The sequence below is a fragment of the Cynocephalus volans genome, chromosome 6, assembly GCF_027409185.1.
Source record: "Cynocephalus volans isolate mCynVol1 chromosome 6, mCynVol1.pri, whole genome shotgun sequence".
Taxonomy (NCBI): domain Eukaryota; kingdom Metazoa; phylum Chordata; class Mammalia; order Dermoptera; family Cynocephalidae; genus Cynocephalus; species Cynocephalus volans.
Window position 1 is genome coordinate 144614551 of NC_084465.1, and position 17090 is coordinate 144631640.

A 17090-nucleotide genomic window follows, 5' to 3' on the forward strand; every position below is an offset into this window, starting at 1 on the left:
AGATAGTTGAAAAGATGTGAGGGCTACCAGGAGTGCTGAGAGCACTTTCCTTTTTTTTTTTGGTTCCTCCTTTTAAAAATAATTTTATAGAAATTGTTGACTGTAATATAGGGAAAACATGGAAGATTAAGAGCATTACTTGGAAGTTAAGAAACCTGGAATCTTATCTCAAATTATATCTAAAATCTCTTTTATAAAGTCATCTGACCTCATCGACTATATTCTATCAATAAATTGATTAATTAATTATTTCAGCACCATGCCTGGTGCTGGTCATACAGTAATGATGTCAAATAACAGCGGTACAGAGTGCTGTTGAAGTACAGAGGAGAAGTATGCAACCCAATAGGATGGACAGTGGTTGTATTTGGAGGAAGTGACACCTAAGCTGAGACCTAAAAGACAAGTAGGTGTTAGAATTTAGCAAAGAAGCCAGAGGCAGAAATACATGGGATAGTGAATATGAAGACAGTCAAGCAAGAAAGAAATGAACTGACAGATCCAGAGTAGTTAGATCATAGTATATTAAAGAAGAGGTGTTGAGCAATGAGGCTAGGAAATTAAGGGCAATATTTTAAAGGACCTGGTAGGTTATGTTAAGGAAGTTTTATCCTAAGAGCAGTTAAGAGGATTCATTATTGAGTTAGAGAAGTTACATAAAACACAAACACTTATAAAGTGTGGGATTTGCTTAAATGAGGAAGTTGAATTTTATCATCGCTATGGTTCATTCTAAAATTCTTTGATTCATTGTAATACCTGAGTATAAAGAAATAAATCAAAATGATATAAATATATGTCTTATTTTAATCTGAAAAGAATTAGTAGCAATTAATATGGGACTATAGTAAACATAGAAATAAAGCCCTGCTTTCAAAGCATTATTAAACTCATATTATTCTGTTTGCAATGAAGAATTGAAATTAAACTTTTCTACGACTCTAAGTATGTTTGATTACTGTTGTATATTTTCTGTTGTATCAGTGAAAATGTTAATAATTTCTTCTGACTTTATGTGTGCCATTTAATATCTACAATCAAATGGAGATGAAACTGTGCTTTCTCTTTCCAGTGATTTAATCTTTTGAGATGTTTCCATTAATTGGAAAAACAGTCATCTTTGATAACTTTCCCGATCCTTCTGATACTTGGGAAATCACTGAAACGATTGGCAAAGGAACTTATGGGAAAGTTTTTAAAGTATTGAATAAGAAAAATGGCCAAAAAGCAGCAGTCAAAATTCTGGATCCAATTCACGTAAGTCACACTGGTTTTTTTTTCTCCCTAATTCACTTTGTTTTCATCTGTATTAAACAGTTAAAAATTCTGTAAGTATCTTATCTTGATTTATCCATCACAATGTCATTCTAAAACAAGTTACAATTTGAAAAAAATATGTAAAATAAAAGTCTACTTGTTTGATTTTCCTAGTTTATGTGCTTAACATATATAATAAGGCACAATAAGCACTTGATAAATTAATGAATGCATGCATAAACACATAAACAAATGCAGTTCTCAACAGCTGAGTCAATATTATTTTAGATTTCAAAAAACTGTAAAAATACAAATTCATGAGTTATCTTAACCCTAAAATGTCATCTTAACCAGATCTCCTTTTCTTCCTGCATTTATTTAGGCTTCAGGCAGCATTTCTTTTGGCCAAACTGAAGAGGATTTTTTAAAAATTAAATTTATTATAGAGAAGGGAAATTAGTTTTCAGGTTTGCTTAAATGTTTCCAAAGCATAAATGGTGTTGATTTATAATTGGGGTGAGGTTCCTCATTGTGAAGGAATTGAATTTCATATTCAGTCCTGTTGGTCTCTGCTTAAGTGAGGCCCCAGTGGGGGTCACCACCTTGCTTTTTAAGAGCTGTTGTGATAAGGGAAACTACCAAGCCTTTTCTCTGTCATTACGTACATGAGGAGACTGCCAAGATTCTGTTTTCTGGGAATGAGAGCTGTCCATTTGGAATATCTTCAGGCTACTGGGAGATACCTCAGTCTCCCGGAGCACAGAGGTGAGCCAGAATGAGCTCCATAATCACATACTCCTCAACTTCTATTGAGAGTGAGCTCCAATTACGAGACTCTTGCACACGTGATGGAAACATAGCATGATGGAAATGATGAGAGGTTTGTGGGGAGGCCATCAGAGTCCTAGGTCCTTGTCATAGTTCATCCACTAACAAACTGCAGGAAACCACAAAAGGTCTCTAGAGCTCTGTTTTTTCATCTTAGCGTTGCTCTTTCTTTTTTGATTGTTTATTTCTGCTAAAGTGATTATAACTACACTGCTCCATATTATTTTGAGCAGAGGAGAAAAGGAGGGAAGGTTATTTTAAAGCAGTAAATTAGATATACTGGAGGAATAAAAAGAGAAGCACTAGGCTTAATGATGCTGAATGTATTCACATTGCTTATTGGAATTTTCCTATTTAAATGGAGGGAAGATGGGACAAGTTAAACCCAAGTGGCTATACCTCTTTTTTTTCTAGCCTTTGCTGTTAGGGGTTGGGGATCATGTCAGCAAGAGAAAGGACTTTAGCTTGATCCTATTGTCTGGCCCCATAACAAATGTATCTCTCCTATTCCCTTCCTTCTTGTTAGAGAAAAGCAAATGGCTTATAATACATGTAATTTTCATTACTTCTTCATGTGTGGTATACTTAGAAACTTTATAAATCATGTTTGTACTATTGCTTTTACAAGACATATTGATTTCATAACTATAGTATTTAATTTGTTCTTTTGCTTTTATTCTTATTATAGTACGTATATGAGGGTACTTCAAAAAGTTTGTGGAAAAATAGAATTAAAAGATAATATGAAGCTTTCTGTGAACTTGTTGAAGTACCCTCTCTTGTATGTTTTCCTAAGAATTATTTATTTACTCTTCATTCATCATGTCACAAGTCAAATAAAAAAGATTTATAAACAAGAGATTATAATCTCAAATAAGTTTAAATGCATCCAAGCACTTTACAAAGATTGGCTCTTTTTTAATTTAAGGAGTCTTACTATTATGTATTTTGAATTAGTAATTTTCTCTCCAAGAAAAGGATTACATGAGCAAGATTAGAATGTAGTAGACTTGGAGTCTAGACCTGGATTTTGCTCTAATCGACTTTGACTCTAACTTCTTTGATCTTGACTTTCTTCATTTAAAATTAAGAGTTCAGGTCTAAATTTCTTTCTATCTCCGTGATTCCATGATTCTGTAGTAAAACAATGTAGACAGTAAGTGTCTTATAAGAGCAATATTAGTAAAGATTTCTCCCACTTATTACTCTGTGAATTGTTTCATGCATATGTGATTTTCTGGAAATATGACTAAGTGACCATCTTGCAATTTTATTGATAAAATAGCAATCTGTTCTATTTCTGGTGAATGGGCCTTTAGTTAACTACAGGTCATATACCGTCTTTTATCATTTACCTCTGTTTTACTTTTTTTGAAAAGTAGGAATTTATTGCTTGTATAACTGGTTTTTGATAGCTTCCAAATATCCTGTCTTCCAAAGAAACAAAATGAACCAGCTTTCTAGTCTGAGAAGTTTTTATTTCAAATCAATGGCTTGGACATTGTAACAAAGCTAAAAATGCAAACAAAGCAAAATCATGTGAAGTAGTTCTCCATGTATGTTTCTTTCTAATTGCATACAGAAATAGCTTTTTATTTTTCCCATTTTTAATTCAATAAAATTAATATAACTTGAGATGCATTTGATTAGTATAAAAATCACATTCTCTCCCCTTAAACAATGTAATGAGAAATTTCAATATATAGTACTAAGCACAATAAAAACTACTATGATCTTGCTTTTGCAAAATTAAATTTTTTATTTGGTAGTCCGTAATATGTTCCTTTGACATTATTCATGTTTTTCTCACAGTTCTCTTATGACTTTTTGAAACTAGGATATTGATGAAGAGATTGAAGCAGAGTATAACATCTTAAAAGCACTTTCTGACCACCCTAATGTTGTCAAATTCTATGGGATTTACTTTAAGAAGGATAAAATAAATGGAGATAAGCTGTGGTTGGTTCTCGAGGTAAGTGTTTTTCTTTTCTTTTCTTTTTCTTTTTTTCTTTTTTCTTTTTTTTTTTTTGGTGGCAGCTGACTGGTAGGAAGATCCAAACCCTTTACCTAAGTGTTACAAGGCTGTGCTCTAACCAACCAAGCTAACAGGCCCACCAGAGATAAGTGTTTCAGCATTACTTGTATTGGTAGAAATTTGAGGTGTGGCACTGGAATGACTTAATATTTATGTAACATTGACACTATGAAACAGTACTTCTAGTATGTTCCTGACTTGTCATGTCCTCAGTATAATGTTGTGCCCAGTTCTGGCCTTCCCTTATCAGATATACATCAGGAAATTAAAGAAAAGCCACAAAAACTGTTAAAGATGAAAAGGAGATGACTCAGCAATTAAAGACTAGAGAAACAGATTATTTTTCCTGCAGAAAAACAAATGAAAAAGGTATTTCATTATAATATTTATATATTCATCTATATTTTGTTCAGTTAGCATGTGACCGAGGCTCTGTGCCAGGTGCTAGAATATAAGAGAAAATGAATGTTAAGTGAGGTTTCATTAGACAAAAATAGTGAGTTATGATTTTCTTTTTCTGTCTTTATTGAATACTAATGACATAAACTACAGAACTAGAGATTGACATTTATGAGGAAGAAAACTTACTAAAAACGGTATTGATAATAAGTTGCTAAAGGGAAACTGCCTTTTCAAGCTCTGAGAGTAAGTTTTCTTACATTTGGACAGTCCTCTCTAAGACAGGGGTACTAGAATATGCCCCACCGAGATTACTGCTGGTCCTAGAAGAATTCAATTTTCCTGATTTTCATTGAATATTGTTATTCAAGTGAGGTATTCATTAATTCCAATAAAATCTATTAGATTTTTTAAAAATTGCTTATATTTGTCTATTGTAACAGCATATATTTATTTTACTCGTTATTATTTTATTTATTGTTATTATTATTTGGGTTTTTTAAAAAATATTCACTGGTTTTCCTTGACGTGGCACTGTCTTAGTTCATTTGTACTGCTATGACAAAAAACCGCACACTGGGTAATTTATAAAGAAGAGAAATTTATTTCTCACAGTTCTGGAGGATGGGCAGTACAAGATCGAGGTGCCAGCAGGTTCAGTTGTCTGGTGAGGGCTGCTCTCTGCTTCCAAGATGATGCCTTGTTGCTGCATCCTCCAGAGGGGAGGAACGTTGTTGTCACGTGGAGGAAAGTGGAAAGACAAAAGGGCCTGACGCTGCATAAAGCCTCTTTTGTAAGGCCTTAATCAGTTAATGAGGGAAGAGCTCTCATGGCCTAATCATCTCTTAAAGGCTCTACTTCTAACACTATCACATGGGCAACACCTGAATTTTGGAGGGAACACATTCAAACCATAGCAGTCACAATAATCATGTATAAATTATGTTTATTTTCATACTTTATATTCATATTTTTCTATTATGGTTTCTAAATGATCCTACGAATAATGGATGATCATTGTAGAAAATACTTAAAACTATTAAAAAAAACACTTAATATTTCACATATTTATTTCATTATTTTGTATGTTTGGTGGTTGACAGTATTACTCATGAAATTATTCTATTTATTCACCTACTATAATTTCAAGTAGACTTAATTATTTTTATCTTTTCTAAAGTAAATATATTCACTGAGTTAGTAAAAAGCAGGTAGTACCAAAGGGCTGATAATATAAAGCAATAAAAATGTAGATCCAGTTTAGTGGTGCCACCTTCTCCTGAACAGGTCTGAACTTTTGATTTGTTATAATTGCTGTACCTAGAAAGTATGGCTGAGCTTCTCTAGTATCTCATTTAGTAATCCATGTTCTTAATTTTGGCAAGATTGTCAACTGTGTTTCTGTAACCTTATGTCTTCCTGCTCTAGTCTGGAGGTCTGCCATGCAACTGACCTCTTTGGTATCTCTCTGCTACTCACCTGGGTGGAATCCAGTTTCCTGGATCCTTGATCTCCTCTTTCTGTGCTTACTTCTCTATTCTGCACTTACTTCTCTATTCTGCACATCATCTTTAGCATGTGCCTCACTTTCATTACCCATCCTGCTTATGTCACCAAATCTCGAGTCCCTTCAATTCAGTTTCTGTAGGGGATAAAACCTCCAGTCTCTTACCTGGGTGTGTATTTGAGAAATGCTCAAGTAGGCTCCTGGACATTGATATTTTGTGTGTGGAATAAAAGTGTCAAGTCTTTTGATTAGAGACTTCCAAATGATCCCTTGTTTCATGCCCCTTCCCTCCCAACTACACATCCACCTCTACTCTTCCCTAGCGCTGTCTGGATTAATCTGCTCAGGTAACTGCAAAATAGTCTCACCAAGCACTTTAATTTGTGGCTTCCTCTGCATTGCTAAATTAGTTACCACTTGCTCATCTGCTTTCCATATTGCAAAATTTTGTTGAAATTTCCTGCCTACTGTTCTCCCTTTTTCTGTCCTCTTTTTCTTTGTGGCTTATACTTGTTTATTCCTTTACTAGCATTTTAATGGACAGTCATGAATAAAAGGAAATAAATTTTTTATATGTTACATCTGCCACCTTTAATTGTACTATAGACACTTTCAAAATGTAAAATAGTATTTTCAAGAACCATGTCATCATTTGAAGCTGTATATTATATTATTTTACAAAGTTTAAAAAATTTTTAAGCAACCATTTAAAAATAGACAACTTATTTATGATTTCAGGATTATTTTATGTTTCTTTAGTTTAAGATAGCTTTATATTTTTAGTTGAATCCCATAGTAAAACAAAGCAAAAATTTTATCATCTAAACTTAATTACACAAGTAATAGAACATAAATTATGAACTTAAACCATTTTGCCTTACATTAATGGAGAATTTTAAAGAGTTTACTTCATGTTTCAGTTTGTATATTTGAGATATAATGCAGTGAAAATCCTTGATAAAGCCTTGAATAAAATTTCACATGTTTATATCCTTTGAAACATTTTCAATAATACATTTAAAAATTTTTCTTCCATGTAGAATCATTGACAGATTAGCATGTAAATGGAGATCCAGGTATTCTACCTAATGTAGGCCTAAATGTGCAGGGAAACCGGTATAAATTTTTGCCTAGAGCTTAAAATTATTGAATGAGATCAATTATTGCCTTTTAGGCTTATCGAATCTCTATTCTAATTCTTTTGGCACTTCTCAGTATTATCAGTTGGAATTAGGTGAGAGCTGGAGACTCTTGATCAGATAGAGGCCCGGAGAGAGGCCTGAGAGCTGCTAGGCCCACGCATCCTGAGGCACCCACGCTGGAGAAGATAGGCACTGCCACGGGACTCCCAGGCCAGGCCAGTGCATGCCACCCAGAAAGGCCCTAAAGCTGCCAGGCCCACAGGGCCCCAACCCACCCACATCGGAAATGGTAGGCACTGCTATGGGACTCCCAGCCCAGGCCAGTCCCCGCAGCCCAGAGAGGCCCAAGCCTCCCACCCACAGGCACTGAGGCAGCCATGCCAAATTGGCAGTCCCTGCAGGATCCTAGCCAAACATTAGGGTCGAATGAGTGGACTGTGAAATCCCTTGCCCCATTCACTAAACACCAAAGGAAAGATACCAGAAATATGAAAAATCAAGGGAGTATACCACTACCAAAGGATAATAATAACTCTCGAGCTCTAGATCCTATAGAACAGGAAATGACTGATGAGGAATTTTGAGCAACAATTCTAAGGAAACTAAATGAGATACAAGAAAACTCAGACAACACAATGAAATGAGAAAAAGTATACAGGACCTGAAAGAAGAAATGTGCAAAGAAATCAATGCCCTGAAAAAGACTGTTGTAGAGCTTGCAGAGCTGAAGAATTCATTCAATGAAATAAAAAACAGAACAGAGAGTTTAACCATCAAGCTACAACAAGCAGAAGAGAAAATTTCCAACCTTGAAGATGAGCTGTTTGAAATAACACAGGTGGACAGAAAAAAAAGAAAAAAATTAAAAGCATTGAAGAAAATGTAAGAGAGATAACAGACAACCTTAAGTGCTCAGATATCCAAATTGTGGGTATTCCAGAAGGGGAGGAAAAAGGAAATGACCTTGAAAACATATGCAATGAAATAATGGCAGAAAACTTCCCAGGTATAGGGAAAGACACAGATCTTCAGATTCAGGAAGCTCAAATATCCCCAAACATATTCAACCCAAAAAAGTCCTCTCCAAGACATGTTATAGTCAAATTGGCAAAACTCAAAGACAAAGAGAGAATCTTAAAAGCTGCAAGAGAGAAGCATCAAGTCACCTATAAGGGAGCCCCAATCAGACTAACATCAGACTTTTCATCAGAAACCCTAAAAGCCAGAAAAGAATGGGATGATATATTCAAAATACTAAAAGACAAAGATTGCCAGCCAAGAATACTTTATCCAGCAAGACTATCATTCCAAAATGAAGGACAAATAGTATATTTCTCAGACAAACAAAAACTGTGGGAGTTCACTACCATACAACCACACTTACAAGAAATCCTCAAGGGAGTACTGGGTTTGGTTCCTGAAAAACAACCACCACTGCCATAAAAACCCAAGAAAAATCAAAACCCACTAGTAAAACAAAAATGCTAACAATAAAGAAAAAAATAGTTTATCTACCACCCCAAGAAACCAACAAATACAGAAGACAAACAGAAAATCAGAAAGAAAAGATACTTAAGACATCCAAACAAAAATCAACAAAATGCTAGGTATAAATCAATACCTTTCAATAGCAACTCAGTGTAAAAAGATTAAATTCCCCACTCAAAAGACACAGACTGACTGACTGGATTAAAAAGGTGGACCCAACTATATGCTGCCTTCAAGAGACTCACCTCACCTGTAAAGACTAAGAGTGAAAGGATAGGAAAAGATATATCATGCAAATAGAAATGAAAAATGAGCTGGATTAGCTCTTTTTATATCTGATAAAATAGACTTTAAACCAAAACCCATAAAAAGAGATAAAGAAGGCCACTATATAATGATAAAAGGATTTATCCATCAAGAAGACATAACAATCCTAAATATATAAGCACCCAATGTCAGAGCAGCCAGATTTATAAAGCAAACATTATTAGGCCTAAAGAATGAGATAGACAGTAATACTGTAATAACAGAGAACCTGAATACTCCACTGTCAATATTGGAGAGATCATCTAGGCAAAGAATCAATAGAGAAACACAAGGTCTAAACAACACTTTAGACCAATTGGACTTGGCAGATAGATATCCCATCCAACATAGACAGAGCATTCCATCTAACAACCTCAGAATATTCATTCTTCTCATCATCACATGGAACATTCTCTAGGATAGATCACATGTTAGGTCACAAATCAAGTCTCAACAAATTCAAAAAAATTGGAATTATTCAATGTATTTTTTGAGATCACAATGGATTAAAATTAGAAATCAATAACAAATGAAACTCTGGAAACTATACAAACACATGGAAATTAAATAGCATTCTACTCAATGACGTATGGGTCCAAGAAGAAATTGAACAGGAAATCAAAAAATTTATTGAAACTAACGAAAATAATGACACATCATACCAAAACCTGTGGGATACTGCAAAAGCAGTTCTAAGGGAGAAATTTATCACATCAAAGGCTTACTTCAGAAGAATGGAAAGATGGCAAGTGCACAACCTAACACTTCACCTTAAAGAACTAGAAAAACAAGAACAATCAAACCCAAAGTTTGCAGATGGAAAGAAATCATTGAGATCAGAGCAGAACTTAATGAAATAGAAACCCAAAAAACAATACAAAAGATCAATGAATCAGAAAGGTGGTTTTCTGAAAAGATAAATAAAATTGACAAACCATTAGCAAGGCTAACTAAAAAAAGAAGAGAGAAGACCCAAATAACAAAAATTAGAAATGAAAAAGGTAATATTACAATTGAACCTCAAAAATACAAGAAATCATTAGAGACTACTATAAACAACTATATACCAACAAATTTGAAAATCTGGAGGAAATGGATAAATTTCTGGACAAAAACAAACTACTGAAACTGAGCCAAGAAAGTGTAGAAAATCTGAACAGACCAGTAACAATAAAAGAGATTGAAGCTGTTATCATAAGCCTCCCAACAAAGAAAACCTGGGACCAGATGGGTTCACTGCAGAATTCTACTAAACCTTCAAAGAGGAATTGATACCAATTCTCTACAAACTATTCCAAAAGATAGGCCAAAACAAAGGCCATTCTCTCAAACTCATTCTATGAAGCAAACATCACCCTAACACCAAAACCAGATAAAGATACAACAAAAACAGAAAACTACAGGCCAATATACTTGATGAATATAGAAGCAAAAATCCTCAATAAAATGCTAGCTAACAGAATATAGCAACACATAAACAAAATTATACACCATGATCAAGTGGGGTCCAGCCCAGGGATGCAAGATTGGTTCAACATATGCAAATCAATAAATGTGATACACCACATCAATAAAATCAAAGACAAAGACCATATGATCAACTCTATAGACGCTGAAAAAGCATTTGACAAAATTCAACATTCGTTCATGATAAAGACTCTCTACAAGTTAGGTATAGACAGAAAGTATCTCAACATAATTAAAGCCATATATTATAAGCCCACTGCCAATCTCATCCTGAACAGGGAAAAGCTGAAAGGAACTAAACAAGGATGCCCACTTTCACCACTCCTATTCAGCATAGTGTTGGAAGTACTAGCCAGAGCAATCAGAGAAGAGAAAGAAATAAAGGGCATCCAGACTGGAAATGATGAAGTCAAACTGTCCCTGTTTGCAGATGACATAATCCTATATATGGAACAGCCTAAAGCCTCTACAGAAAAACTCTTAGCATTGATAAATGATTTCAACAAAGTTGCAGGATATAAAATCAACACACAAAAATCAGTAGCATTTCTATACTCCAACAGTGAACATGCAGAAAAAGAAATCAAGAAAGCTAGCCCATTTACAATACCACCAAAGAAATAAAATATTTAGCAATAAAGTTAACCAAGGATGTGATAAATCTCTGCAATGAGAACTACAAACCACTGTTGAGAGAAATTAAAAAGGATACCCGAAGATGGAAACATATCCCATGCTCTTGGATTGGAAGAATTAACATTGTGAAAATGTCCATATTACACAAAGTGGTCTATAAATTCAATGCAATCCCCATCAAAATTCCAATGACATTTTTCTCTGAAATGGAAAAAAACAATCCTAACATTTATATAGAATAACAAAATACCATGCATAGCCAAAGCAATTCTGAGCAAAAAAAATAAAGATGGAGGCATAACACTACCTGACTTTAAACTATACTACAAAGCTATAATAACCAAAACAGCATGGTACTAGAATAAAAACAGACACATGGATCAATGGAATAGAATATAGAACCCAGAAATCAACCCATACACCTATAGCCATCTGATCTTTGACAAAGACACCAAGCTTATACACTGGGGAAGAGACTGCCTCTTCAGCAAATGGTGCTGGGAAAACTGGAATCCATATGTAGGAGAATGAAACTAGACCCATACCTCTCACCATATACCCAAATCAACTCAAAATGGATTAAAGAATTAAATATACACCCTGAAACAATAAAACTCCTTAAAGAAAACACAGGGGAAACAGTCCAGGGAGTAGGATTGGGTACAGACTTCATGAATATGACCCCAAAAGCACAGGCAACTAATGGAAAAATAAACAAATGGGATTACAACTAACAAAGTGGGAGAAAATGTTTGCAAAATATACATCTAACAAAGGATTAATATCCAGAATATACAAGGAACTCAAACAACTTTACAGCAAAAACCAAGTAACCCAATTAAAAAATGGGTAAAGGAGCTGAATAGGCATTTCTCAAAGGAAGATATACAAATGACCAACAGACACATGAAAAGATGCTCAACATCACTCAGCATTCAGGAAATGCAAATCAAAACCACACTGAGATACCATCTCACCCCAGTTAGGAAAGAGAATATCCAAAAGACTGAGAATGATAAATGCTGGCGATGTTGCAGAGAAAAAGGTACCCTCCTACACAGTTGGTGGGACTGCAAAAATGGTGCAGCCTTTCTGGAAATTGGTTTGGAGTTTCCTCAAACAATTGCAGATAGATCTACCATATGACCCAGCTATTCCACTGCTGACAGTATACCCAGAGTAATGGAAATCATCATGCTGAAGGGATACCAGTACTCCAGTGTTTATTGCAGCACTATTTACAGTAGCCAGGAGTTGGAACCAGCCTAAATGCCCATCATCAGATGAGTGGTAAGGAAAATGTGGTATATCTACACAATGAAATTCTACTCTGCTAGAAAAAAAATGAAATACTACCATTCACAGCAACATGGCTGGACTTAGTAAAAATTATATTAAGTGAAATAAGTCAGGCATAGACAGAGAAATACCACATGTTCTCACTTATTTGTGGGAGCTAAAAATAAATAAATAAATAAATACACAAACAAATGGGGCAGTGGGGAAGAAGACACACACACAAAAAAAAATAAATTAAAAAATAAATAAAAATATTCTTCCATGTAGAATCATTGGCAGATTAGCTTTTAAATGGAGATCCAGGTATTCTACCTAATGTATGCCTAAATGGGCAAGGAAACAGGTATAAATTTTTGCCCAGAGCTTAAAATTATTGAATGAGATCAGTTATTGCCTTTTATGCTTATCAAATCTCTATTCTAATTATTTTGACATTTCTCAGTATTATCAGTTAGAATTAGGTGAGAGCTGGAGAATCTTGATCATAGTTAAATGTTTTTTTGACAGAGCAGTAGGCTGAATAAAATGGTTTTGGAATATCCAGTACAAGTGAAGCAGCATCCCTATGTAATGAATCAGTAGTCTTAACAGCTTTTTTAAACTTTGTCCTTTTGTTTTATTATCATATGGCGAATTTGGAAAATCCTTCAATGGCTTGAGAAAAATGTAGTTTAATAAAATGATATTTCAGAAATCTGATCTGACTTTATAAAGTGGAAAAAAGGGTAAAGAAAGCAAAGTTGGCAAACTGATATAAGATAATTGATTTGCATATCTAAATTAGACTGATTACATATACACATGAGTGGCTAGATGTACAATTACCTGATTTATAAACATGAATGGTGCAGGTGCTGCTTTAGAGGCACTCTCAGAAAATTTGCTTCTGGCATCAATACTTCATACCACAAAATAACTGTTAATTATGCCTCTTATCATAATAAAGCCCTAATAAATTATTTTGCGTAAGGATACCAAAAGAGTAGCTAAAGAGGGGCTGTGATGTTAATGTGAATCTACATTAAGAAGGTGTGTGCTGGACGGAGTATAACTGAGCAATGAGTGACAGACCTCATTATAGGCCTGGCATGTGGGGAAGACTGTACCAGGCTAGACAAACTTGTGCAGTGACTTTTCACCATGAAAAATTACTTTACTTTTATTTCAATCCAGAAGTGAAATCCTAAGAATAAATTTTTCCCAGATCTTTCTGGGCTGTCTATTTTCTCTAGTTGTGATTTTTGAATTATTTCTTCTACTTTTTGATACAAATTTTCACTTTCCTGTATGATTTCTTCATTTTATTCTTCTACAAATTTTTGAGAACGAATGATATACAAGACTCTGTTTAGGAATTAATTCCATCTTAATTCTCCGTATGTTCATTTTTAGACTCTAAATCTTGTCCAGGTTTGCTGAGTTGCTGGCCCTCTGAAATTCCAGTTACACACTTGAATGAAACTACCTAATAAGAGAAGGGGTAGAAAATTTTCTGCACTGGGAACTGATTTTGTTATTTTACAGAACATCAATGGGGATTTTTATTGTCACATAATATTTTAGGTTGTCCTAATGATGGAGGTATAAAGGGAGAAGCAATGTTGTTTGTCTGTTTCTTTTCACTTACATCGCATTTTGAAATACCTTATTATATTCCTTTCTTCCTATTGCCACCACGTCTCTTTAGTAAGATGTACATACCTCTTTTGACCTTGTACTTCCTTTAATTTCTAATGTCTGTTGTTGAGGGTCAGTATCAAGGATGGAGGGGACCTAGGAAGGTGAGGGTTGGACTAGGTTTCTGTATAAGCTTATTATCCAAACCACGGTAAAAAAAAAAAAAAAAAAAGGAATAAAAATTGAGTTAAATCAGTCTTGTATTAAGCATTTGCTACTAATGAATGAAAAGGGAAGAACTGAGATTTCACTGTAATTTTCCTTTTCTTGGTTGGATGAACAACCACATTTTAAGTATGTAGGGAAGTCCAGACTTTTCTCTCAGGAGCTATTTGCTTAGTGTGCCTTCTGCCACAATGAAGCCAAAATTCGGAGTTAGGACATCTTTCTGTTAAAAGACCCTTTCTCTCGTAATCCAATCTTAGCTGTAATTGCTCCTTCCCAGTGGTGCTGCACACTGCATTCTGTTATTCATCGGAACTGGTCCTGATTTATTTATTTATTTATTTTTCTGATTTGTTCGTTCTTAATAGAGACACTGCTTTCTCTCATTGCTTTCCAATTATAACAATTTTTCTCTTTGAAATTATATCCCTTTCAGGAGATCAAAGACTGGAAATCTCAGGTGGTATTTGAAAGCACAAAAATTCAGTAAATAGTCATAAAACCTCTCAAATGCTCATTTTAGGTCATCAAAGTGGTTTTCATAGGCATAAATACTACTTTAATATGTCATACATTATTGGTTATTCTGTTTTTATGCTTACATCTAGTAAGTAATATGAGACCTGTCATGAGGAAAGGATGATAGAAAGAAGGTGAGTTAGAATAAATGTGTGCTTCTATTTGTTCAGCTATTAACTCTTTAATGTTACTGCCCTGAAAATAACATGTATGCAGAAGGGGACTAAAGCCATTACAAACTTGTATATGTGTGAGGGGTCAGGAGAAATAGGGCAGAGGTAGGAAGCTGGGCTTCTGAGTTCCTCTGATGGCACAGCATTTCCCTTCATCCCTTTGGCAGTTCACAATTGCAGTGGAGTAACAGACTAACAGTGTGATTCCTTTCATGTGCTTAGGGCTGCAACAACCATTCCCAGCTCTCATAGAAAAGGCTGTTATTTGGTGTACGTGCAACAGAACAGACAGTCAATTACCTAGAGTCTTTTCACTTTATTTTGTGTGTAAAGGGCAAGATGGAAAAACAGTCTAAATCTATTTCTTTATACTCTTCTAACCTAGGAAATATATAAATAATATATAAAACTTTTGTATGTCTTTTTTCCCTAATAGTACTTCAATGCTTACAAAAGCATTTGCCTCTCTGAATACAAGTGCACGTTCATAGTATTACTTCAGGGGAAACTTTATGAGGTGACCAGAGATGTCTTGCTATTTGATAAAATTCACAGATTTTTATTGTACACATTAAAATATTTTTTCTACTAAGTTATTTTCTCTTTGTTATCAAAGATTTTTTGTTAATAAGATTACCAGTGTGTGATAGTATTTTCTCAAGAATTTGAGAACATTTTAGGGTGAGGGAAGTGTTCTATATTTTGATTTAGTAGTTACATGATTGTATACAATTACCAAAATACATCAAACTGCATACTTAAATGAGTCAATTATATATCAATAATACCTTAAAAATTGTGCTCCTAGTTTACACATTAGAAAATCAATGTGCAAATTTTACACACTACAAAAGTACATTTTAGAAAATGTCTATGAGGTGATGGTGCCAATTTTCATTAATGTTTTATAAGTATTTTATTGAAATCCAAAATTTGGTACATTAATGTATTTTATTGAAATGAGGCAAACATGTCGCACTTTGAGGAGGTGACTTTCCATACCATGTAAAAAGATGGCCTTCTGTCATTTTGTATGTGCATGTGTGTGTGTATGTGCATGCATAAGTTTACAGACTTAAGTTTATCCATGCAGTCATTTATTTATTTCATAAATAGTAATCTCTTACTTTGGGCTGGCCATTTTGGTAGGTTCCAGGCATTCAGTAGAGAACAAGACAGACTCTGTCATCATGGAGCTTACAGTCTAGTGGTGGGAAAAGATAATTAAAACTAAATAAAAACACTAAGTAATTGAATTTTTGTTAGTGCTATGAAGAATATAAATGGGTATGTTAATAGCAAATGAAAGAGAAGAACTTTTATAAAAAGAATAGTCAAAGAAGCCATATGTGAGGAGGTAGCGTTTTAATCTGCAACCCAAAAACAACAAAAGGAATATTTTGGGTACCTTTATTCTTTGAAATATTCTCCAAACTACTCTAATGATAAGAATCACACCATCATGATCCTACTGAAGCAAAACCACCAAGTTTGTAAACTGTATTTTTTAAACAATTATTTAGGTGATTCTTATCAAAAAAAATGTTTAGAAAACACTGTCAGAGGTTCTCAAATTTCAGTGTGCATAAAAATAATCTGCAGCTTTTGCTTCTGACCATGACAGTATAGGTATCCACATGCTATTGTACCATAAACAACTAGAAACTGGACAAAATATATTTTAAAAAACAAACTTTTCAAACATTGAAAAAGAGACAGCTTAGGCCTATGATATTGAGAAAAGGAAACAAATGAGGTGAACACTACAACACCTGGTCTATATTCTTAGAGGCAATTTCCAGACCACAGGCACAAGGAGGGCATTCCCAAGATAAAAGCAATCTTTCTGAAGTGAAAATATTGGAAAGGCAGAATTGGCTGGGATTTGCAGAGAAGAAGAAGTTAAAGAGAAAAAAAGCTCCAGGAATCTACATAAACGTTATATACGTAATTTAAATAAAGACATCAAAGTCTTTGATTGAAAACCAAGCTGGATATGCTTTGAAACCTCAAGCAGTTGAGAAAAGAACAATGACCAGAGGAAAAATTACTGTAGGGGAGTAATCTGAACAACTATTGGAGTTTGTGCAGGTTTGACAGATGCTTGAGTTATGACCAATCAAATGCAGAAACTTCACTGAACACTTGAGGCATTTAGTAGAGACCCCCACAAATGTTACACATAAGAGGAA

At 34.4% G+C, this 17090-nt stretch overlaps 1 protein-coding gene across 1 annotated transcript in view; it reads left to right on the forward strand.

The window, feature by feature from the left end:
* The first annotated feature begins 1089 nt into the window (after positions 1-1089).
* The window catches only part of MYO3A (myosin IIIA), a 69721-nt gene continuing 53720 nt past the window's right edge, over positions 1090-17090 (forward strand). Inside the window, exons 1-2 of the mRNA XM_063100293.1 lie at positions 1090-1257; positions 3923-4057. Coding sequence (XP_062956363.1) covers positions 1090-1257; positions 3923-4057 — 303 coding nt within the window. The remainder of the gene's footprint in view (positions 1258-3922; positions 4058-17090) is intronic.